General features: G+C 42.7%; 2 protein-coding genes and 1 pseudogene across 3 annotated transcripts; 1 reads left to right on the forward strand and 2 right to left on the reverse strand.

The window, feature by feature from the left end:
- Positions 1 to 1697: 1697 nt before the first annotated feature.
- Positions 1698 to 5724, reverse strand: LOC306898000 (GTPase IMAP family member 9-like). The gene is made up of 4 exons (XM_079463200.1): positions 5591 to 5724; positions 4504 to 4631; positions 4299 to 4335; positions 1698 to 4136 (listed from the first exon to the last, which is right to left on the reverse strand). The coding sequence occupies exons 1-4, from the start codon at positions 5607 to 5609 to the stop codon at positions 3259 to 3261; spliced, it is 1062 nt and encodes a 353-aa protein (XP_079319326.1). The 5' UTR covers positions 5610 to 5724; the 3' UTR covers positions 1698 to 3258.
- On the reverse strand, positions 2224 to 3050 carry LOC306897122 (GTPase IMAP family member 9-like; the record flags this gene model as incomplete). Its single annotated transcript, XM_079461607.1, has 2 exons — positions 2224 to 2954; positions 3029 to 3050. 2 exons carry the CDS (start codon positions 3048 to 3050, stop codon positions 2224 to 2226), a joined length of 753 nt encoding a protein of 250 aa, XP_079317733.1.
- Positions 5725 to 5795: 71 nt separating the features above from the next.
- Positions 5796 to 25989, forward strand: LOC306897123 (dual specificity testis-specific protein kinase 1-like; annotated as a pseudogene). Its single transcript has 9 exons — positions 5796 to 5809; positions 6189 to 6237; positions 6317 to 6463; positions 6867 to 6949; positions 7130 to 7220; positions 7312 to 7395; positions 24194 to 24280; positions 24433 to 24529; positions 24944 to 25989. The product of its transcript is annotated as a dual specificity testis-specific protein kinase 1-like (transcript).
- Positions 25990 to 26269: the final 280 nt, after the last annotated feature.

The following is a 26269-nucleotide window of genomic DNA, read 5'->3' on the forward strand; positions in this document are numbered from 1 at the left end:
TTTGGTTAAAGGTGTCGTTTATATAGGGAACGGATGTCACCCTGTGTAATTTTGTGAAAAAAAGGGTCAAAACATGCCTCATGCAACAAAAGACAAAAGTAAAAGTACAACACTGCCCACCTCTGTATCACTTCTTTGTGCAGACTGTTCTGTGAGCCTTTCTGTAGACCTTTCTCTAGGTGTGGACTCCTGCAACTCATGTTGCAGCCAGAAAGAATAGGTACACAAGTATATACAAATTATAGTTAAGTTATTTATGCACTTACAGGTTCTTCCTCCAAAGGACAGTCATCTGAGAGGATTTCTTCACAGGACGTGCAATGAAAATAAATGGGTATTACAATGTGTTGCACTCTTGGGGGGGGGGGGAATAATGTCATTACAATTAACTACACTGTAAAAAAATTATGTGATCAATTACTCATGGCAACATATTTTATATGAACAAAGTTTATTAGTTTTCACTTTCACAAACATTTGAAATGACTGTACCAAATTCATTTAATGCAGCAACAAACCATTTTACAGTATACTAAGAGAAATAAAAGCTCATTTAGCCTAACAGTAATGTAGGTGTTGCTGCTACTGGTCCCTGGCTTTGGGTCTAAGGAAGAGCTGCCCCCAGGGATGCCCTCCACACTGGGTCGGTTTGAATTCAACCCAAGGGCCAGCTCTTCTGCTGGGGTATATTGTGGGGGTGCAGGACCACCACCTGTAATCTTTCAGCCTTTTTCTTTGTGGCTGTCATAAATAGACACATCATTTAACAGTGGCTTTTTACATAAGGACTGTATAAGAAGTAAAGGCTACCATTTTGTAGAATATTCTTGTACTTCACATTTACTTGTTCCCATGTTCTAGTGGGTCCCGTGGTGGCTCTGACATAAATAAGTATGAAATAAATAAAAAATGCAAAAATACATACTGTAGAAAGTGATAGAAACATCTGACATGGACACCATTTATGCATTTAATTTGTTTGAATTAAATGTTCAAATTGGGCATAACCTTCCATTAAAAGCTCTCCTTCTGCTTGAGAGGAAAACTGGGCGCGTTCTTTAGCCATGCTGAACAGCCAATCACCGCGTTGCTGATCATTGTTTCTACTATCGATACATATCCCCTTTTAAACCAACGCAAGAACGCGCAATGATCTCAGATAACTCAATCCAGCGATACTTATCATAAACAACAGGTGTATTCGAAGAACCCAATTAGCCGGATCATGATTAGCATGATGATGTCATCTTGGATGTGTTTTTTGATCTCGGATGTAATAAGCGACGTACGAAGAACGGGCCCCAGATTGACAAAACTATGTTTCTCTCCACACAAAACATGTGGCTCTGTCACGATTCTGCCACTAGACCAGATAATTAAGACAAGAGAGGGCAGAATCAGGACACATTTGCAGGTTATCCAACCTCAAGTTAACATTCACAGTAAGAAGATACGGACACTTCAGTGTGTACAATGGCTCGTTTGTTTACTTTTTCATGTAGTGAAAGATATTTTAGGCCATTACAGCCAGAATAAGTGAGCAGAATTTATGCTGACTTCCAAACAGGAAAGTAGTAGTCATGGCCATTGAAGGTCTGCTTACCAGGCTGATGTGTTCAAAAATACTGAAGTGCTAAAGATGTTATGTTCACATAGTAAGTTGGTATGGCGATTAACCTTGCAAGTTGCACAAACTAGACCCAAAAATAAATGTTCTTTATTATTTATTCACCCTTTTCACACTGACAATAAAAATAAATTCATACATCGAAAACAGTTCCTTCAAAAGATTTTGTTGATGATTTGAAAGCTTCAATCCATAACTTTTTTTTACAATAAAACTAAATCAATAATTAAGCAAGTATGCTCAAAACTCGTCTCCTTGTCAATAGTAATTTATAAAAAGAAATAACACTTTGTAGCTTTAACAGAAATACATCTAATATTTTGCAATCCTAACTTGTTACATAAGTATTCACATAATCACATTGCAGATCTTGTTCAAATGCAACTTGCATAAATTGAAATGATTTAGAGTAGCACTAATCACTGTCTATATCTAAAACATACATATATTTTATACACTAGAGCGAAACGCTCTTGCGAATGAATATAGCTCATCTTGGCAAAAATATTTTTTCAAACCAAAGAAATCAAGTATTTTGCATAGTAAGGAGGGTTCTCTCTCAGCTTGCCATCTTGCCTGCTCCTCATAATCCTTATTTAACTTTTTTTTGCTATCTCAAAGGCCTCATCTTGAAATTTCACCCTCAGAGCTTCAATTTCCTTCAGTCTTTGCTCCTCTGTCTCTTTCAGGATACGTTTCTTCTCTTCCTCAATTACTCTTTCCACCTTCTCAAGCATCTCACTTGTGTAATGCTGCCCACCGTTTCCAGTCACCAATTTATCAATCTGGTCCAGCAACTGTATGACCTGATCTGGATTCTTATCTTTGTTGTTAAACACATGGTATCGTCCACTGCAGGCTTTGATGAAACTGACCAGTTTTGCATTTTTACGCACAAACGTGTGAATGTTTTCACCTTCCAGTCGATCTCCATGACTGAACAGGGCCATGGTGTATGTGGAGGCTTCTTTACCAAATATTGTTTGGATGATTTTAACTGCTTCTGCCTCTTCATCTGTGAATCTGCCCAACTGAATCACAACTAAGAACACATGTGGACCAGGAGCAGAGAAAGGAATACAGCCTTTGATTCTGTCAATCACATCATCTTTACTCAAGCCGGTGTCAAACAAACCCGGAGAGTCGATGAGGGACACTTTTCTTCCATTCACTATTGCATGCAATTTTTCACATTGTGCAGTCACAGAGGAGGAAGAGATCTCAGATTTAAAAACATTTCGGCCCAGGATGGTGTTGCCTGTAGCACTTTTCCCCACCCCTGTTTTTCCAACCAGGAGAATCCGGAGCTCTTCATCTGGATTAAGGACTAAGCAAAAACATTTTTATTTCATTTTTTGTCTTGCTAATAAACAGTTTGCATATGTTTTAACTAGATGGTACAATGTGCCTTTTTAATAAACATCCTTTATAACATATTATGTATAACTGTAAATAACAACACATAAATAGACAAACAAACAGATTTTACCTATGTCATCCAACTATGCAATCCTAACTTGTTACATAAGTATTCACATAATCACATTGCAGATCTTGTTCAAATGCAACTTGCATAAATTGAAATGATTTAGAGTACTAATCACTGTCTATATCTAAAACATACATATATTTTATACACTAGAGCGAAACGCTCTTGCGAATGAATATAGCTCATCTTGGCAAAAATATTTTTTCAAACCGAAGAAATCAAGTATTTTGCATAGTAAGGAGGGTTCTCTCTCAGCTTGCCATCTTGCCTGCTCCTCATAATCCTTATTTAACTTTTTTTTTGCTATCTCAAAGGCCTCATCTTGAAATTTCACCCTCAGAGCTTCAATTTCCTTCAGTCTTTGCTCCTCTGTCTCTTTCAGAATACGTTTCTGCTCTTCCTCAATTACTCTTTCCACCTTCTCAAGCATCTCACTTGTGTAATGCTGCCCACCGTTTCCAGTCACCAATTTATCAATCTGGTCCAGCAACTGAATGACCTGATCTGGATTCTTATCTTTGTTGTTAAACACATGGTATCGTCCACTGCAGGCTTTGATGAAACTGACCAGTTTTGCATTTTTACGCACAAACGTGTGAATGTTTTCACCTTCCAGTCGATCTCCATGACTGAACAGGGCCATGGTGTATGTGGAGGCTTCTTTACCAAATATTGTTTGGATGATTTTAACTGCTTCTGCCTCTTCATCTGTGAATCTGCCCAACTGAATCACAACTAAGAACACATGTGGACCAGGAGCAGAGAGAGGAATACAGCCTTTGATTCTGTCAATCACATCATCTTTACTCAAGCCGGTGTCAAACAAACCCGGAGAGTCGATGAGGGACACTTTTCTTCCATTCACTATTGCATGAAATTTTTCACATTGTGCAGTCACAGAGGAGGAAGAGATCTCAGATTTAAAAACATTTCGGCCCAGGATGCTGTTGCCTGTAGAACTTTTCCCCACCCCTGTTTTTCCAACCAGTAGAATCCGGAGCTCTTCATCTGGATTAAGGACTAAGCAAAAACATTTTTATTTCATTTTTTGTCTTGCTAATAAACAGTTTGCATATGTTTTAACTAGATGGTACAATGTGCCTTTTTAATAAACATCCTTTATAACATATTATGTATAACTGTAAATAACAACACATAAATAGACAAACAAACAGATTTTACCTATGTCATCCAACTCATGTTTTTCTTGTTTAAAAATCTAGAGGATTACAAAAAGGGACAGTTATATATGTTTTAAATTGATATATTGTAGAAAATCACAAAATTACAATCACAATCAAAAATTTATTTAAAGATATCTGTTTAAATATATATAAAGACGTGTGACGTTTTGAATGTTCTATCATTGTGCATTTTTTATGCATACCTGAATCCCTATTGCAATGGCGCCGACAATTATACAAGAAAGCATTTGTAGAACAGTGGACAAAGATGGGACCCAAAACTTTGAGGCCTTTGGTGGTTGTCCTGGAGACTTTTCAATGTTTTCCATTACTATTGAAAAAGGGTTGGTCCATATATAATCGTTATTGTATTTCAAGAAAAAAATAAAATTATACTTTGTAATACATTGGGGACAGAAAATGTAGATAGTCTGTCTGCGAAATGTTTGGAGCATATTTTCTCTCTCCCACCAGTAAATGTATGAGATTCAAATGACAAAATGTCTTATAACAAGCCGTTACAATTTAGTTATTTTGGAACAGAAAAAATCTTGCTTCCAAAACTGAACAAAATAGCATTAACAACTGGCATTGTAAAGAATTTTGTTTCCATCTGTACTGCACTAGTTTCAGTAATTTTTCTGTTGCAAAATAACTTATAAAAAGAAGCATTATATGCTGTAGCATTAAGATACGTATGGTGAATTGCTCTGTCTTACTTGTTTTAGGTATTTTGTCAGGTCATAAAATGGGCTATAGAATAGGCAAATTGGGTGAATTTTTTTAATTTTGGCAGTGCATTTCTATTGACAGTTTCAGTTCTACATTAGTTTGGTTTTCCAGACAGGGTTAAGCAAGATAAAAATAACATTTCTGTGTGCATCTTGAGACAATCAATCACACTGATATTTACATTTACATTTAGTCCAATAACAGACGCTTTTATCCAAAGCGACTTACAAAGAGTTCGGGGAGCAATAACCGATATGATATATATTTAAGATATGTCAGTTTAAGTTGTTTTTTATCAACATCTCATTTAAATTAGTCTGGGAAGATAGGTTTAAGACATGTCCGGGAAACCGCCCCATCTAAATAAGCAAATTCCCGGAACTAAGTAGCTCAGAAAATAGACACTTTTTGTGTAGTTTGGCTTGATCTACCCAAAAAACTTGATAGCAAAATAATTTACAAAAAAGATAATACTTTTACCAGTAGCTAGATAGACAATATATTAATATAAATTACACTATGATTAAACATTTTAGAAGTAATACGTGTACAACGCACCTTTCGATGTAGAGCACATTATAGATGGCGTAGAAAATGAAACTGCTTTTGTTCAAAGAAATGGAGCCTGGTAAGTTTCGTTTTATTTCCCAGCGTCCAAAAATATCACCTCCAGGAGTTTTCATAGAGTGGGTAAACGTGGTGTACACTGCCATCTACAGGACCCTAAACTACGCGGCACTGCATAGAAGGCCAAACCATCCAAATGGGGGACTTAACGTATAAGCAGGTTTTGTTCAGTCATTCACTTTCTCAGAATTTAAGGTTTATATTTTGTCGACTTATCTTGTCCAGTCAGAGAATTTATTAACTTTATGCATTTGGCAGGCACAGTTTTCTCCACGGTGACTATAATACATTTATTCATACATTAAAATGGGCTCTGGGTCTTTAAAATGAATTTTGCACAGTTATTAGAGGAATGACAGACTAATTTTTCAATTTCAATGACTTGCTTTGTGTCAGTCAGACAGCTATTTACTAATTGGTTCAAATTGCCACTATCAAGTGTCTTGATAGTGGTAACAGAAATGTATGTGTTAAATAACATGACTTCATTTTTTTCCAATGTTTTTGTTTTCCCTCCCTTTTCTGTTAGGTTTTTGGGGGTGTGTGTTCATGAAGGGCAGCTTCATGCTCTCACTGAGGTAAGATTGGAAGGTAAATTGAGACTGTATGAGAGAGTGGGCTGAATGATTGATGTGTTTCATTGTGATGGTTACACAGTACATTAATGGAGGGAACCTGGAGCAGCTGCTGGACAGTGACATATACCTGTCATGGAGCGTAAGGATCGGTCTGTCTCTGGACATCGCAAGAGGGCTTCAGTATCTTCACAGCAAGGGCATTTTCCACAGAGATCTCACGTCTAAGGTGAGGGCCACACAACCACAAATGCCCATGTATGATATGAAGAGGTTCAACCAGGCGCTCAGGTGAAGAGCCAACATGTTTCGACCAACAACAACTTATTGAATATTCCATTGTCTGATTGTGGGTGGGAGTTTATTTATAATTTGATGTCATTCTCATTCTTTGTAATACTTTGCCCTGAGGAAGACCAGTTGTTGGTCGAAACATGTTGGCTCTTGTACATATATTTTTTTTAATGACTTAAGCCAAACTTAATAAAGGATTTTTAACTTTATCCTTCTCCTTCTCATATTTGACTGAGTGCCTGGGACCCGCTTTTTTGCCCATGTATGATAATGGATAAAAAACAGGTGAGGAGTTGAAAGTGTATAAAAAATCATAAGTGCTCATCAACCTTTTGCAGAATTGTCTGGTGCGTTGTGAAAATGGTGCTTTCATGTCTGTGGTTGGGGATTTTGGACTGGCAGAGAAAATCCCTGATTACAGGTCAGTCCATGTTTTCTTTTTCAAAGAAATATGTCATTTATGGCACATACACTTACACTTATTGTTTTGGAATATATATGTGATATTTTAAGCTTGCATTTTAAATATATCAGAAGAGAGATAAATCTACAACAATTAAAATGTGAAATAATAAAAAAATATTTTCTTGCATGTCTACAGTGATTGTGTCGAAAAGCAACCGTTGGCTGTTGTGGGCTCCCCCTATTGGATGGCTCCAGAAATGTTGCGAGGAGAGATTTACAACGAGAAGGTACTTTGTCATCGAATACCAACGTCTTAACTTCCAAGTTTACTATGTTTGTGTCATTTCAAGTTTTACAGTTAGCATTTGTATGCCATAGGCTGATGTCTTTGCATATGGAATAATTCTTTGTGAGATCATTGCCCGAATTGAAGCTGACCCAGATATCCTCCCCCGGACAGAGGTACTGTATCTAATACAACTGATACATTTTGCTAAGTCACACCATAGGACACATGTTGGATTTATTCTTCAATACATCCACCCAGGGACGTGCACAGGAATTTTGAGGGGCAGTTGCTCTGACCTGAAAAAAGGGCAACCCCCCCACCCCCCAAAAAACCTCACAGGCTATATGAAGGACTGAGAATAACAGGGTCTTTATTCATATATATATATATAAAGAAGTAAAACACTGAAATACAGCACTCAATCACCTCAACTAGTACTTATAATAACACAGAAAAACATAACTCCCTGAAATATCTCTGCTGAATCCGCCTCTTTTCAGTGGGCATCTTGGCTTCAAACAATACCCAAAATAGTGATAGGATTTGGGCATTTAACCATTTAGAATAAAATAATTAATGTGATGCATTGCTTCCATCATTCATTCTTCTTGCTAAAATGAAATGTGAGAAACTAACTATCAGCCGACATATGTAGCTTAGTTTGCCTAATGCCTACCTACCAAAACAATTGTAGCAGGCTGCTTGTCTGCAAGCTATCTGTCTTAATATTTAGGCTTAACGTGGCAAACTCAGCCTGGATTTATGAAGTTTTTAATACATTTCATAAAACTTGATGATGATGATCGTTCGTTTGTTATACATCACAAAATCACCTTTTCTGATAACGTAATAGGGGCCATTTCCATAACACAAAAAAAGGAGACACTTTGCAGCATTAAGTGAGGCAAGAATAACTGCATAGGACTCTGGTGTACTCGCAACTACAATACAATTTTGTGCATCATATCGATGGTCTCATGATACAGTGATTCTGAAACAGCCTACTCTGTTTTTTCAAAAATTGTCTGGCAATGAATATTTGACCTAAGCTTAAGGGAAGATGTACCTGCAGCTCGTCGGTTACTTTTGTTTTTCTGTGCTGGCATGTCGCAGGTCCCTTGACTACAAACGTCCACTTCACAGCGACATTCATGAAAAGTGTATCTACAGCCTTTTTATATAAAGTTGTGCTCTTTTGTCCATTCCGGAGTCCGGACTAAATAAGGTCTGTCGTTTCAGCAAGTTACCATTATGATGTGACGAAGCCAGCACGTGGACTCCAGGCTTGTTTACGTTTTTAACCAATGATATATCAGATATTTATTTGACACCTCTTTCAGCCAATAGGCTTGTTTGAGATGCGCCTTGCCTCGCCTGAAATGTAGGTGAGAGTAGGCGGCTGCAGTAAGGGGAGGGGTCAAAAAAGACCTTTGAAGTCGGACACTTCGTGAATCGTCTCGGTTACGTCTGTAACCTCGGTTCCCTGATGGAGGGAACGAGACGTTGTGAGAGACTGACTGGGGTTTGATCTTGAGAACCTACCTTCTCCGAGATAATTAATTATAAAACGCCAATGGGCTTGGCGAATGGCACGCGCACGCCAGTCTCCGCCCCGTGCATACGGGTATAAAGGAAGATGGCGGCGGTCATTCACTCACCCTTTGTACTGAGGAACCTGAGAGGGCACTCCCGTTCACTGCAGTGATTCGGTGCAGCGTTGTGGCATGAAGTCACAACGTCTCGTTCCCTCCATCAGGGAACCGAGGTTACAGACGTAACCGAGACGTTCCCCTTCAGTCGGTCTCTCGACGTTGTGAGAGACTGACTGGGGATCAATCTTAAACGCCACAGCGCTTGCACCAATATCACGACCTCTAGCGGAGCGACCCTGACTGGGCTAGCGAGTCACAAGAGTGCTACCGCGAGACGTAATCTTCCAGTCATATAGTATTGGTCACACTGAGAAGCCTCTACTGACGGCCTCACGGACAGTGGGGTACGCCTCTAGTAGCGAGGAGCTGTCCGGAGCCGAACACTGGGGAAACACTGCTCTCCTCTTAGAAGAGTGTGTTACGGAGGCCACATCCTACCCGGAGGGGAGGTACATGTGGAGACATGACATGGTCTCCCCGGCGGGGAGAACAACATGCGGAAAGGTGTTAGCCCGAATAGGGGACAATCCAGGTGGGATTACCACCGGCGGGGAGGTCACAGATTCACCAATCGGGAAATCCTGAGTGAGGAATTCAACACACGGGACGACCCAGTGGGGAGTCACTACGTATGGGGCACTAGTCCTAATACAGGGGTCTGCCTGAGCAGGGATGACTCTACCTATAACGGACCTGGTTCTAACAGACGGCTCCGCTCAGTCTGTTACCAAGTGCAATGCTTAGTGATGGATGGAATGCCTATACTTCGCCCGAGAGGGGAAAGTAGGTAGGCTACAATAGCGCACTAGTCTCACCTGGTGAGGGGAGAAGGCGCTTTCGCAGGCGTACGCCCAAACCAGGAGCCCACCCTAAACGTTGGCGGCGTTTAAGGGCATGTGCTGCAACTGGTTCCACGTGGAGATTGTAAAACCTCGTGAAGGTACTGGGCGTAGCCCAACCCGCAGTTCTACAATGTCTGCCAGAGAGGCGCCCTGCCAGTGCCCACGAGTGGAGTGGGCTCTCACTGCCAGCGAGCACGGCGATCCTGGGATTGGTACCCAGTGCGCCACCTCTGTTTGGAGACAGCCCCCCCCGGGTGCTGTCTCCCAGAACAGACAAAGAGCTGCTCAGAGCTTCTGCGGCTCTGTGTGCGGTCCAGACCGAGGCGCAGCGCGCGTACTGGACACAACACATAAAAAGGTTGGGTCTTCCTCTCCGGAGGGGAGCGCCTGCAGGTTCACCACCTGGTCCCGGAAGGGAGTAGTGGGAAGCTTGGGCACGTCGTCGGGACAGGATCTCAGGACCACGTGAGAATTACCGATCCCGAGTTCCAGGCACCTTTGGGACACAGAGAATGCCTGTAGGTCCCCCACCCTCTTGAAGGAGGTGAGCGCCACAAAGAGTGCATCTTTCATCCAACTGAGGAAGATTGGCAATTCTAAGGGGCTCACCAGGGCCGTACCAAGGCCCTGTAGGACCACATTAGGGTCCCAAGAGGGTACGGAGCGCGGCCAAGGTGGATCCACCCTTCTCGCGCTCCTGAGGAACCTGGTGAACAGGATGTGCTGACGGGGATACTTACCTGCGGGTCAGCACTGATCCGATCAGGCAACTCCGCGGGTTCTCCTCCCGGGGAGAACACCAGGACAATTTGGCGCCACTATAAGCGTATAACCGCCTAGAGGTGGGGCTCTAGCCTGTAAGACAGTCTCCCGGACCGCTAACGGGCAAGCCCTCGTCCCGTCCAGGGGCCAGGCATGGAGGTTCCAGAGGCCTGCATTGGGGTGCCACAACGTGCCCTTCCCCTGCAACGGTAGGTCCTTCGTCAGGGGAATGGGCCAGGGGGGGCCGTCGTCAGATCTACCAGATCCGAGAGCCAGGTCTGGTTGGGGCAGTATGGCGCCACTCACCAGAGCCTGATGCCCCTTTTCCCTGACCTTGCACAGGACCTGTGCAAGGAGGCTCACTGGGGGGAAAGGCGTACTTCCGCTTGTCCCGCGGCCAGCTGTGTGCTACGGCATCCGTGCCGAGGGGACCCTCGGTCTGGGAATACCATAGCGGGTAATGGGTGGAGTCCGGGGAGGCAACAGGTCCACCTGTGCCTGCCGAACCGCTTCCCACATGAGCCGGGCTGCACGGGGATGGAGTCGCCACTCTCCGCGGGGAGTACACTGTCGAGAGAGCGCATCGGCTGTCTGGCTCAGGTTGCCCGGAAGAAACGTGGCCCGCAGGGATTTCACCTGCTGACTCCAAAGGAGGAGGCGTCGGGCGAGTTGTGATAACTGCGGTGAGCGTAGGCCGCCTTGCGATTGATGTACGCCACGGCAGTCGTGCTGTCCACCCGGACTAGCACGTGTTTGTCCTGCACGAGGGGCTGGAGCCTCCTCAGTGCCAGAAGGACTGCCAGCAACTCTAGGCAGTTGATATGCCAACGCAGTCGGGGACCCGTCCACCGACCCTATACTGCGTGCCCACTTGCACACCGCACCCCACCCTTGCAGGGAGGCGTCTGCCGTTACCACGGCACGCCTCGAAACCTGTCCGAGCGGAACCCCCGCTCGGAGAAAGGTCAAGTCTGACCAGGGTAAGAGAGTGCGAAGGCACTGAGGCGTCACCGTAATCCGCCTGGTGCAGGCGTGCCACGCCGTCCATGGAACCCGACTCTGTAGCCAGTGCTGAAGCGGCCGCATGTGCATCAACCCGAGAGGGATTACCCCCGTCGAGGACACCATGTGCCCCAGGAGCCTCTGAAAATTATTCAGCGGCGTCAAGGGATTCTGACTGATCAACCTCAGACAGCGCAGCACTGACTGTACACGCTCGTTGGTGAGACGTGCTGACATACGGACAGAGTCTAGTTCCATACCGAGGTAAGAGGTGCTCTGCGCGGGGGAGAGCTTGCTCTTCTCCTGGTTGACCCGGAGGCCTAGACGGTCTAGGTGCCGAAGCACAAGGTCCCTGTGCGTGCACAACACATCTCGCGAGTGTGCCAAGACAAGCCAGTCGTCGAGATAGCTTAGCACTCGCACGCCTTGCTCCCTGACAGGAGCTAAGGCAGCCTCCACTAGTTTGGAAAAACCCGTGGAGACAGGGCCAGACCGAATGGCAGGACCCTGTACTGATTCGCCCTTCCCTCGAACGCGAACCGTAGGAACGGCCGGTGTCGGGGGAGAATAGAGACGTGAAAGTACGCGTCCTTCAGGTCGATTGCCACGAACCAATCCTGGTGACGTACCAAGCCGAGGATGCGTCTCTGCGTCAGCATTCTGAACGGCAGCCTGTGCAGGTGCTTGTTCAGGCGACGCAGATCCAAAATGGGCGCAGCCCCCCGCCCTTTTTGGGCACGATGAAGTACGGGCTGTAAAACCCGGACGACATCTCGGTTATAGGGACGGGTTCGACCGCAACCCTTCGCCAGAAGGGCGGCGACCTCCTGCCGAAGCACGGAAGCATTCTCTCCTCGCACCGAGGTGTACAGAATGCCCCGAAACTTGGGGGGGGCGCTTGGCGAATTGGATCGAGTAACCGAGACGGACTGTCCTCTCTATCCAGTGTGACGGGCTGGTGCGCTACCAAGCGCCCAAGAACCGCGACAACGGGACCAGAGGGACAATCTGCTTCACCGTGCCGGGGAAGGCTGGTTCGGTGGCTGACAGTACGGTCACCTCGCACAGGGGGGACCCCCCGGGAGGTTGACGGCTCTGTATGTTTACCTGCTTCAGGCGGCCTGACGCAATGTCCAGGGGAGATTGCGGTCGGCGGCCCGATCCATCCAATACACCGTCTGGATGAGAGTGTTGTGGAGGAAAACCCAGGGGAGATTTGTCTCTTTGAGAGTATGTGGGCGCCGGACTCTGAAAAGGGCCCAGACTCGATGGAACGCGGCAGACAGCATCCTTCTCCGATCCGGCGTTGGAAAGGCCGGGATTCGGGCCCAGTAAAATCTCCCCCTGGTTCGTCCCGTCAGGGCCGCTTAAAGGACCTCTTGGCGGGCTGCTAACGGGGAACAGATGCCCTCTACCGCGGGGTCTCTCTGGTGGGTCGTCCTCTGGGAGGTTCCTCAACCGGAGGGCCGCCGCGGGAGGGCAGGGCTGCTGGGAACCAGGCTGTGCCCGAGACCATGCCGACCTGTTGGCGGGCACGTTGCGGCGTGGCAGGATCTGTTCGATCGCCTCAGTCTGCTTCCAGACCGCGGAGAACTGCCGTCCTCCACGGTATCACCAAGCAGCCCTGCTTGCGAGATGGGCGCATCCAGAACGGGCGTTCTGGGCGCCGCTCACCTGCGCAAGACTAAGCCACAGATGCCTCTCTTGGACCACCATTGTGGACATCGACCGACCCAGGGCACGTGCCGTGGCCTTCGTCGCTCTTAGCGCGAGGTCTGTGGCAGTACGCAGCTCACTCATACGAGTTGGGTCGGACTTCCCGCCGTCCAAATCCTTCAGGACTTTCGCCTGAAAAACCCGGAGGACCGCCATGGCGTGGAGAGCGGAGGCGGTTCGTCCAGCAGCACTGCAAGCCTTCGACACGTGTCGAAGAGAGCTTACATGCTCTGGACGGGAGTCTAGGTCGAGCCCCCCCATGTGGCAGCTGTCTGCGGCACAAGTGGCCCGCGACTGCACGCTCCACGCGGGGGACGTGAACATAGCCTCTAGCCGCCCCACCAACCAGGGAAGTCACAGCCACCGAGCCCTCCGGCCTGAAACGCGCCGAAAGGGGCGCATTCCAGGACTTGGCGAGCTCATCATGCACCTCCGGGAAGAATGGTAACGGAGCGGGGCGTGGCTTTTGACCACGCCCCCGAAACCGCGCATCTAGCCGCGAGCGTTCCGAGGAGGATGTTGTTACACCCTGCAACCCGATGCACGCGGTTGCCCGGGAAAGCATGGCCGACATCTCAGCGTCAGTCTCCTCCGGAGCTCGACTGCCTGACGACAGGAGATCAGAGGAGTCTTCCGTATCCGATGCCAGCAGGCAGCTGTCCGACGCAGCGACAGAGATAGCGTCATCATCCGTATGCGAAGTCTTACCACTATGAGACGGCCGTCTGCCGCTCGTAGGGGACGAACCAGGTGAGCGTGAAGGGGTATAGATGGTCCGCGAGCGTGAAACTGACGGAGCAACATCTATCGGCGTCCCTAAATCACCCCCGCCGCTCGCCAAAGCGGTCAACCTCGCCGAAAACGGCAGCTGAACAGGCCTGGGAAACAGACGGGGTGGTGGCAGCGCTCAAAAGCACGTAGCCACCGTGACCGCAACACCCTGATTGCTATGTCCGCACACACGGGACATACCGCATCAGTGAAACCTGCCTCAGCATGCTTGAGCCCCAAGCAAGTGACACAGGAATCATGGCCGTCAGACTCCGGGATGAGTCTGTCACACCCAAGGATACAGCTACGAGACATGCTCGTAGCCGGAGGGACTTACCTCTTAAGGTCTGTAGCCTTCGGCCGAAACGCCCAGGGGAAGTCCACCGAAAGGAGAAGTCCGCTGCTCCGCGTCATAAATCCAGCAGGTTAAAAGTTTTCTCGAAGTCGAGTATCGCGTGTAGCATCAGCAAACACACAGGTTCCGAAGAACAAAGGATGAGTGAATGACCGCCGCCATCTTCCTTTATACCCGTATGCACGGGGCGGAGACTGGCGTGCGCGTGCCATTCGCCAAGCCCATTGGCGTTTTATAATTAATTATCTCGGAGAAGGTAGGTTCTCAAGATCAAACCCCAGTCAGTCTCTCACAACGTTGAGAGACCGACTGAAGGGAAACTCGTTGTTTTGTCGCTTGCAAACGTGAACAGTGGAGGAGATCGCGTTCGCGTTTTTTATCGCAGACGAAGTGGATGTAATCGAAATACCACTGTTTTTACATGAAGATGGTTACAATAATAATCACTGAATGTACTGTCAAATAATGTACAAATAAACAGCTTACACAAAAACATGTAAGACATTTTCAAGGATTGTATAAACAAATGGTAAATTAAGTAAATAGCAAGTTGCTTTTGAGAGACAGAGTTCATAACAAATGTTTATCATATTTAATAACAAGCAGGTTTCTGCCACCATTTCACGTCCATAGTATTTTTCCATACCATACAAGTCAAAGCTGTATTGTAGCAAACATTCTTCAGAATTTCTTCCCTTGTTTTAAGACCCAGACACTTCTCAGATGAAACCACACAAAGATGAGGCATAATGACTAAACAGTCCATTTAGATATGTATGTGTGCATGTATATTTTTAATGGATTGATTTATTAATTCACACAAACATACAATAGAATAAAGTGTAAATTAAAACAAGGAAGAATTCTAATGAAGAGAAATATAAAATAAACGCACGTCCTAATTCTTAACTTCACTATGTGTGTTTTTGTTTTTGTTTAGTTTGCATGTAAATATAAATTAACAGATGCGTAATCTAATTCTTAGAATGAAGAGAAAATGTATCGTTGACATTCTCAGCCAATGAGCTTGAAGCTGTGTCATCAGTCAGTCGTTTCCCATCATGCTTTTGAGTAGCGCAGTCGGAGGAGAGCAACTGCGCTCGACCTATGGCGGGAACTCCGTGCCAAAACCTATGGCGTTCCATTCGGTCCAAAATTATGACTAACCAGCACACACAGGTCTCACTGAACGTGACGTCTGCGTCTGCCGAACGTGACGTCTGCGTCTGCCGAGCGTGACGTCTGCGTCTGTTGCTTGAATCGTTGGTCTGCCGAACGTGACGTTTGCGTCTCACTGAACGCGACGTCTGCGTCTGCCTGAACATAGGCTACAAGCAATTTTATGTTTTTATATTGACAATACCTTAAACCAGGGTTCCTCAATTAGTTTTCACCAAGGGCCAAATTCTACTAACAATAGCAAGTCAAGGGCCACCGACTATAATTGGATAACTACAATGTTTGTTCTGCTATTATTATTATTATTGTCATTATTATTATTTTTTTTTACAGTTGTTTATTTGTTTTTAAAAAAATCACAATATAAATATGTTTTTTATTAGTTCTATTTCCTTAGTTCTATACAGTAACATTATATTCACAAACTCTCTTCAGCACACGACGAGCTCGGAAACGACGATGTGGCAGACTCGAGCTCTCGCGAATAAAGTTTACCAGCCTCGTGACTGCATCCATCGTCTCTTTCATTTTTCAACACCGATTTATGAAGCTAGTGCTTATCAGGCCTTTTTGATGTCCAACCATTGAGGGAGCCCCGTCAGTAATGACAGAAACAACTCTGCTCAAATCTAATTCATTATTTTTAAAGAACTCCGTTAGTTCGTTAAAAAGTATTTCACCGGTTGTGCGGCCATGCATCGGCAGCAAACAAAGCAGCTCTTCGCGGAAATCCTTCCCATAAAAAAAATCGGACAAACACCGCTGTGCAATGTCGGTTAGTTCGCGAGACGAGTCTATTGCGAGTGATATGGCTTCTGCTTTCTTTATGTCTTATAACAGATTAGACAGGCACTCACCCGCCAATGGCTCCACTCTTCTTGTTGCTGTGCAATCAGATAATGGAACCTGCTCCGTTACCATTTTCTTTATTTTCGCGTCGTGATTTAGAAGTTTATCCACCATGTCAGTTGCACAGGTTTTAATTAATTCGGCGTCAGTGAACGGTTTTTTGGCCTTTGCCAGGTTCCAAGCCACACGTTAGAATGCTGCAGTTACAGGCTTTCAGAATGTTCCGGATAACTGCATTTGAAATTTCTGCGCAATGCCCCGAAATGCCGTTTCAAGTTATCATTCTTGCAGACCGCCACGGTCTTGTGCATAATAAACACGTTGGCTTTGCCTTGTGGTGGTCAGGCAAAATAAAACAAAACTGTTAAGTCCATTCTTTTAAATATTCTGTGTCTACCTTTCTCTTTTTTACAATCGCCATGATTTCGCTGTCAACCCTTGTCACTAGCTGTCAATGAACCTGCGCCGTTTGCATTTTCGCGCCAGCATTGTGATTGGCTGATGGAGTACCGCGAGAGCTATGTGAGATCAGAGTGCTTCGTGTGTTTTCGTGCGGTGATGTCATGCCAACCCAAATGAAACTGAATACACTTTTAGTGCATCAAGCGGGCCAAAAAAAATCATTTGCGGGCCGCCTATTGAAGAGCCCTGCCTTAAACAGTTATTAACTGAAAGTAAGCGTATTCTTTCTTTTTTGAAGAGTAAATTAAAGTTTGAGTATGTTGTAATCATTTGACTGATCTCACGTTTCCCTTGCTTATTCTTGCTCACAACATATTATCAGATTTCCAAGGGGTAATATTTCGTGGCCACGACAAAACTTAGTGAAACGAGCATGTCCCCTCCAGGTCTCCGTACATGTGAGATTGGTCAACGTGGTAAATATATTTATTCAAATTATCCTGTTCTTCTGGAATAGTTTTTTTGGAAATCCTTCTCGACAACATATCGAACAGGAAGAAATAGCATTAATGGAATTAAATATGCAGCATGTACTTTTCACCACTAGGTGTCTCTAAGTCACCAAAATAAGAGGGACGGTTCCATTAACTGTTAAATATTGTACGAGAAACTCCTCCCCTCAACTAGAACACTCAAGATGGGTAGTGGATCGGCCTTCAACATGACAGAGACCTAAAACATATAGCTGAGACCACCAAGGAGTGGCTCAATGAGAAGCACAATAAAATACAAATCAATTTCTAAACCAATTCTACATTCTTCCACCCATGCACCTTTCATGCAGTTTAATTAGTACTAAACAAATAAGTACTAATTCAAGTAATTAGCTAAATTAATATTATGATATTTGGCTGAGATACAACTATCAAAATCAGAGGGTGCCAAAAACTACTTATTTATGTAATAATAAATTCAGTACTGTGACAAATGTTAGGTTGAAAATACGTAATGATTATAGTTTGTAAGTGTGGTTTAAAATGAGAGCTTTGAATTGTTCAATGACTTGCACCACCAGTTTTGTCATTTTATCAGATGGCAAAAGCAGCCTTTGCATTTGTTTTGCATTCAATTATGGTTGAAAACAATGTAGAACACAGTAGATTTGAAGATGTTCTGGACTTTAAAATCCCTGAATAAGAATATTGTGTTATATTTATTTCTGTTTTAGCAGATTTGGAGGAAATCTGCTGCTTCAGTTTTTTATTTATCCTGCCAGAATTTTCTTGGCATCACAAATAAGTAAAAAATAAAACACAAAAACAATAATATGACATTGTCCAGTAAATTAGTAAAACCTTGCAAATACACACACCCACACACACATTATTATTATTATTTAACATAAAAACATATATGGCTTGGCAAACCATTTAATGTTGCATTTATGCAACCTACTGGAAATAAAGTGAAACACAGATCAAATAAATGCAAGCGTTTATTTATTTATAAAGCACTAATAACTGTACACAGCAGTGGTCACCACATTTTAACGTGGTGTGTATTTGTTATAGTGAATTATATCGGAAACGCAGCAATAATCGATCGCATCAGAACAATATAAACACATGCCCAACATATAATGATATCACACGGTTTTGGACTTAGATGTATTTCACGAACACTTAACACAAAGCATTACAAACTGCATAAACTAAGATTGACAGCTGGTCCTTACCAGTGTGTAACACAATTAACAGAATGTCAAGAAAACAACAGATTATCGTTAGTTTTTAGGACAGACGCAGACGTCACGTTCATTGAGAGGAATGAGTGAAGTGAAAGTTAACAAAGTGACGCTTGACACACTGCATTAACCCGTGTATAGTAGCGTGTTACAATACGTGTTAGCAAAAATGAAAACAAATGACTTCACTGCTACACGTGAATGACACGTGACGCCTAACTGGACGCTTCACTGCTACACGTGATTTACGTGACGTCTGTATGGAAGGCCAAAAGGGTAAAAAACGCGCGAATTTTAACACGTCAACAACACGTTAAGTACGTGTACTTTACGCGTACTTTACGTGTACTTTACGCGTACTTTACGCGTGAAAAATTAACGTGTACTTTACGTGTATTTAACACGTTAAATACACGTCAAGTACACGTAGAATACACGTAAACAACGCGTGATTCAGACGCTGGTTTCCAGTTGAAACGGGTCAATATCATTGGCTGCCTACGAATTGGGTCAAACCATTTCTGCACACTTGGGGGGTTGCCTGCTGCTCATAGGCTACATGCTACCACCATGAAAGATCCTTTTGTTTATTTGTACTTTTCTTGTGTAGCCCACACGTATAAATGTCTATAAGTAGGTTAGTAAAAATTAAGTTTATTAAGATAAGATAAAAGTTTTCTAGAAAATCAGTTTTCTAACAAAAAGTTACAAATGTGGTTCTTTATAATTCTGATACAATCCATTGTAATGAATTTCGATTTTTGGTAAACAACAAACTTTTAAAGACTGAGATAAATGTGCTGCTATGACCAGTAGGATGCACCCAAAATACCACAGAAGTGCCATATTACAGAATCAAAATCAAATCACAATAGATATCAATGAAATAAGATACTGACACATGTTTTTTTCTGTAATAGCCCATCCCAGGTCATACTCATGATTTATATATTAAGGCATACCATACTTTAATAAGACACTAATATCACTGCAATAAATTAAACTGCAATGCTCAGCTATACTCCACGTTTTCAACTGTATAGTTTTAACAGTAGAATATGTTTACAATAGGGCTGTCAAATGATTAATCGTGATTAATCACATCCAAAATAAAAGTTTGTGTTGACATAATATATGTCTGTGTACATTTTTGTATTTATAAACACAGAAACATACACATACATGAATATATTGTATTTTTAGGAAATATTTACTGTAGATGTATTTATCCAAATTTCCCAATCATTAAAATTTTATTTAAATGTTTATAAATGTTTATGTTTGATATTTCTCTTAAATATATGCTTGTATGTGTATGTTTTTATAAATACAAATATAATATTCACATTACACAGACATATATTATGTAAACACAAACTTTTATTCTGGATGCGATTAATCACGATTAATCATTTGACAGCCCTAGTTTACAAGTAATCTTATTTCTGAGATATGCTTTTATTTCTTGAGAAATGGTACCGTGGCCAAATGTACAACAAATAGATATATGATATAAATACATTAACTGGTTTAAAAATAGATATAGTCTATGTTATGATAAGGCTTAAATATAAATATAAGGCTATGTTATGTTAAGTCTGTAACAAAACAATACCACCTTAACAGTTGTACCTGTAAGAAAAACAGTCAACAAACCAATAAGAATATATAGTTTTATCTCCAAATTACAATAAAAAATATAGCTGCAGAAACTGTGACAATGGGACAATGATACCAACTTGTAGGGGAGATATTCAGCGCTACAGGAAGACTGTAAGATACAATAAGGTGGACTTCAAAATTTAGTTTCTACGTATACAGCATCCACCTGAAGGTTGTGTGTGCAAATAATTTTAGCTGAATGCACAACCTGCTCTCCCCTGACCTAACAGGACATGTAAGATAATTAAGTTTGAGTTTAAGCAGGACAAAAATGACATAAAATTTAAAATAACTATAAAGAAAAAAGACAAGACAATATGTGTCAGCTTCAGTTGAATATCAGAAACAAACATGAAAACTGCTGTTAAATCCTAACCCTGCCAAAATGTCCATAAGTACAGAATTTGGCAAATAATGTATATCACCACTATAATTTGTGTTTGAAGTGCAGACTAGTGTCCAACAGACAGAAGGATAACATCTCCAAATAACTCCTAGTGATTGTCCCTGAGATCCTGAGGATGGCAGCTTGATGGTGTGACACTTTATTAATGAGAGATAATGATGTCAAGAGCCAATGATTCCAGGGTAAATTTTATGAGCAAAAAAGTTTAGAAATTTTGGACTGTTGTAGCGCAAGAGGTTTTAAGTTAGAGACCACAATTTGCTATGGTAACATATGAAACCACTTTTGGCCAATTTAAGAGATAGTCTAATTGCATTTGACCGGATTGTGTTCGTGGTAAAGATACTCATGTGGTTGAATGCACTCAAACAGCCACAAGACACCGCCTGCTCTCTGCCTTTGGACAAAATCCATTAACATTCTGGGACTTGCATTCTGTTTAACCCCTTCATCAGCGTTGTCTGCACTTGGGTTCTTCTTCCTCCTCCTCCACGATCACGACAGTATGACAAAGTAGAATTCCAAAGATATTTAAGTAATTATTGAAAAATGATAGACACAGACAGCCATCCATTAACACACAAAAACAATACTGGACAATGAACTAAATGAACATTAATAGGGGACTTAATAGGGGAACATAATCAGTTAAAACAGAATCAGTTGAGGGACTAATTAACTAACGAAATAAGACAAAAATAGTAGAACCAAACCTGTAAAACCATGACAATAACAAGTCTATTATGCATGTGAGCTATCTTCTCAGTGACACCAAAATTGTAAAGAATAGTTATATTGATGACCAACTTAAGCGTGGATGTCAACTTGCCTGGCTCAGTGCATGAATCTGTGTTCTGTCAGTGCTTGAGAGGTAAAGTATGGGAACAAAACAGAACACTTGGATTGTGGCAAAGAAACCCTATATACAATTTTCCCTTTTTGTAATAAGACAGGGCAATTAATGGCCGGTTGGTGGCAGATAGCCACTTTAGTGTGGCCTCACTCAAACCAGTGTCAGGATGGTTATGACCTAAAGTATTAAAATTGTATGATTCAGCTGACCATTCAGCTGGGACCAGCCATCATTGACATCAATATACTTTGTCACTTTAAATGCATACTGACGCTCCAATTTTTATATTGTTTGTTAAATGGCTAAATACAGGAAGTAAAGTATACATGAATAAATATGTATAGTGTTCATATGGCTGCTTAATTATATGAGTTTACATACTGACATCTGTTTTCCACCTGTTACGTCTTAATGTTGTTTCATTAATTAACAATCCAGCACCTTAAAAGGGCACTGAGAGGGTTACAGGGTTCTTAAAAGGCCCTGACAAAGTTTTACAAACAAATGTTATCTGTTAGTTTAGATACGTCATTTAATTCTGAGAACGTGGCATTCGTTCGTAGCATAGGACTGACTTTAATTTATATACAGGAATTGAAGATTTTTTGTTTATATTTCTCTTGTAGAAACTGAATGTAGAGGCTTCAGTTTCCTCAAGAAGGGGACAGTAATTTATGTTCACATTCAAATATATGCAATAAAGAATAGCTCTGCATTTACCTCGATGGTAAGTTTCTAAATTCTAAGTTTCTATCAATGCACACAGAAAGTGTCTTTTCTTTATTTATTTCACCCTTATAAAGGTTAAAAAACCTTTTAATGATATTTGGTCTTCATCAGCTGCCAGTACTACGATACGATTTGGTTGTTGGGCGCAGATGTCACTCTTTCATGTTATTATTCACCAATTTCACAAATAATTGTTTAATAAAATTAGGTACAAGCGCTCATCCTAATCCTGAAAGTCTTTTAATTAATTTAAATTATATCACATGTGTTTAAGTGCAAAATCTCTGAAACAGAAATGTTTTAACAAGCACCACCTGCTGGTTATAATTGTTGGCACAAAAAGCTCACCTTGTTTTACAAAGACCTATATGTACTACAATACGCTTTATCCTATAACTATCTTAATTAAGTACCTCTGCTGTAACTGTTTTCCCACACAAATATATAATTTTTTTATGCTTACCAAAGTTTGATAAATGGTAAAGCTAGTATTTCTACTACTGTGTTTATTTAAGAAAAAAGCTTGAGTGGAGTAAAAGCAGGTCATTTTCATTTTGTACAGCAATCATATTAGTTTATCTACATAACAATAATAAATAAGAGACAAGAAAAGACAAATAAATAGAAGTATCCATAGCATGTTTCATGTTGGTAGCACAGAGTCTATAGGACCCCCCAGGTGTGCAGAAATGGTTTGACCCAATTCGAAGGCAGCCAATGATATTGACCCGTTAAAAAAGGGAAAACCGGCCTGAATCACGCGTTGTTTACGTGTATTCTACGTGTACTTGACGTGTATTTAACACGTTGAGTACGTGTTAAATACACGTAAAGTACACGTTAATTTTTCACGCGTAAAGTACACGTAAAGTACGCGTAAAGTACACGTAAAGTACGCGTAAAGTACACGTACTTAACGTGTTGTTGACGTGTTAAAATTCGCGCGTTTTTGACCCTTTTGGCCTTCCATACGTCTACGTCACGTCAACGTCTCGTCTGCGTCTTGAATTCAATGCAATAAATAGCAGAATTTAAAAAAAGTTAAGACGCGGAGTTAGACGTTCAGTGAGACGTGTGTGTGCTGGTTAGTCATTTTTTTGGACCCTTTGGAACGCCATATTTGGACCCTTTGGAACGCCATAACAAAGTGACGCTTAAAACACTGCATTAAGCCGTGTATAGTAGCGTGTTACAATACGTGTTAGCAAAAATGAAAACAAATGACTTCACTGCTACACGTGAATGACACGTGACGCCTAACTGGACGCTTCACTGCTACACGTGATTTACGTGACGTCTACGTCACGTCAACGTCTCGTCTGCGTCTTGAATTCAATGCAATAAATAGCAGAATTTAAAAAAAGTTAAGACGCGGAGTTAGACGTTCAGTGAGACGTGTGTGTGCTGGTTAGTCATTTTTTTGGACCCTTTGGAACGCCATATTCTAGGGCCGCTCATGCGCAGGCTCAGCTCAGGTGCCGGTCACGTGCAGCGCTGCAGCCATGTAAACACCCCCTTCCTCTTCTGACTTTCACTCTCGTTGCCCGAATACGGAGGTGAATGAGGCTTTTCGCGTTTTTTTTATCTAGACGTATGTGAAATTCTCCATCCATTGTATGTTTTATTTATTTATTTTCCACCTCGGGAGGGCAACGTGAGTCGAGAAGGGCATATGGGCAGTTGCCCGGGCAACCTGAGCAACCCCCCTGTGCACGTCCCTGCATCCACCTACAGTACATCCAACAAATGATGTTTCACTTTTCATTAACTATATACTGGTTGAGTTGGAATTGGAATCTGATTCTGTATCTACTTTTTTTAGACTGTTACCTCCATCTGCTGGTGAAGCAGAATACAGAGTACATTTTCACATAAATTGATTTTTGATAAAGAGAGAGTTTACCCAAACATAAAAACATATGGCATTACCCACTTGCAAAATGCTTTTCTCAAAAAATAGCAGATGTGGGTAATGTTGCATTCTATCACTAAAAAACAAGGCAGGTCTACATTTAAAATTTTTATGTGTCTGTCTGGTTGTCTGTAGGATTTTGGCCTGGACATTGACACATTTAAGCAGATGGTGGGAGACTGTCCACCTTCGTTTCTACGTCTGGCTGTTAAGTGCTGCAATGTAAGTCAGGTTTGCAAAGATAGACCCATAATTTCAAAAAAATAACTGTGTGAATATGTTATTATACACCGAGACCGGCTTTGATATCCAAAATGGTAAAATGTTTTTTTGTCAATTCTGTTTCTATAGTTGTTTTCCTTTTTCTGTTTAAGATGTGTGCAGACAGCCGTCCTGCCTTCTCTGAGATAGTAGTGACCCTCGAGATAATAGAGAGTGAAAGAGAGATAAGTGAAGCTCCAATTATATTGGGTAAGTATATTACAGTTTTCAGATTTATAACCCATATTAGCCATAATCGTCAAACAGGTCCCAACACAAAGTCATGCCATTGGTTGAGCCAATGGATCCTCATATAAACATCAATGTTTGGATTGCGCCACAATGTGTATACGGTTCAAATCAACTTAAATAGTTTTTTGCAGTTGTGTGCAAATAGTTTTTTACATAAACTGAACAGACCAAACAGGACAATAAATAAAAAGTTATGTATTTTTCACGGCCACGTATTTAAATTTACTCATACTTGCATACTAAATCATACTACAAAAGTTTACGTCTCTTTTATATTTCTTTTTATTTCTTTTATACATTCTGTTTATGATATTCTTGGTTAAGTTTTGAGGAAATGTTGCTTAAACAGTAAAGTTGTTGTGATTTCCTCAGAACCTGTTGCCATTGACGTCAACCCGTATAGGAGGAGAAGTGCCCCATGCCATCCGGGTGAACAGCGTCTGTCACGTAGTCAGTCAGACATGTTGCCTCCTGCCACATCGCCGTGTCTGGGTACACCTGCACGTGTCAACCCCTTCTCTCTTCGGCAAGATCTCAATGGTGGTCGCATCAAGCTCTTCGACACCCCCAGCAAATCCGTCATCTCTCTTACATTTACCCTCCCACCACCTCCAGACCCCTGTGCTTCCCCATCTTTTAAAAGCTACCCGGGACTCCGTGGACCCCCTCGAAGATGTCGGTCTCTGCCGTGCACCCCCGAGATGGGTCGACAACTCCCCTTCCGAGACCCGAATGAGTGTGAGGGACAGGAGTAGAGGAATGAGGAACTCGGAAATGAAATGAAGAAAGATGTGGAGGAATGGCTGGATGAGATTGAGGATTCAGATTTGCTGCTGGATTTAGACATGGTGTCTTTAGAGCGGGTAGACGAGGAAGAGGAGGAAGAGGTTGAAAAGAATGGATTTTGCCACACAGAACCAAAGGATTGTAGCAGCTCCCCCGACACAGCGGAAAGATTCATTTCAGGAAAACGATTTATCAGCGGTTCTTTTAATTCATCTTCATCATCCTTAAAGCCCAATGGATGGCCTACGCCTGTTTCCGACGGGCCACCTTTATTACCTCCCCTTCCCCGTTTGGACAATAACAATGGACTACTGAGACCCGGGCGGCCGTTAGCATGGGCTAGACTAAACGGTTACCGCGGTCCTGCCCCAGCACCTTTACCACCCACCACGGAACAGGATGATGTAATGTCCTGTCCTGCCTGCTGTCTGGCTGGGTTCAGTTTCCCTTCTTTGTGCCTGCGTGGAGCCCCTCCTCGTCGTGGACCTCCAAGACGACCTTACAGGAAGTTCAACGGAGGAGAGACATCCGCAGCCACAGCAAAGGGACTTCTCTGTCGGGGAGCCAAGGGCCTGGTCCCACCCACAGTTACCTGTGAGCCAGGATTAGCACTTCCGGAAGCTCAGACATAATAAATGTAAACTGAAAAAAGGCAAGATGATTTTGAAGTGGTCAGATTACTACAGGAGGGCTTTAAAATTGCAAGCACCACTGACAGAAAGATTCCTCCCTGTTGATAAAACAGCATATGCTGGGTTAGGTATGTTTTAATACTGGTTTGTGCTGGTTTAAGGTGGTCACGTGCTGGTTTAAACTGGTCATGTGCTGAGAAACCAGAACGTGACCAGCTTAAACCAAGATTATACGTACCTAACCAGGGTTTATGCTGGTTTTTGCTCAATGTGGTTGAAA

Source organism: Barbatula barbatula (genome assembly GCF_947034865.1).
Source record: "Barbatula barbatula genome assembly, chromosome: 8".
NCBI lineage: Eukaryota > Metazoa > Chordata > Actinopteri > Cypriniformes > Nemacheilidae > Barbatula > Barbatula barbatula.

Excerpts from the sequence above, each read along its gene's own strand:
- LOC306898000 (XM_079463200.1), bottom strand. Across the intron at positions 4,336-4,503 it reads CCATTGCAATAGGGATTCAG|ATTTTTAAACAAGAAAAACA; the intron begins GTATGCATAAAA and ends GTAATCCTCTAG. Across the intron at positions 4,137-4,298 it reads ACATGAGTTGGATGACATAG|TCCTTAATCCAGATGAAGAG; the intron begins GTAAAATCTGTT and ends GTTTTTGCTTAG.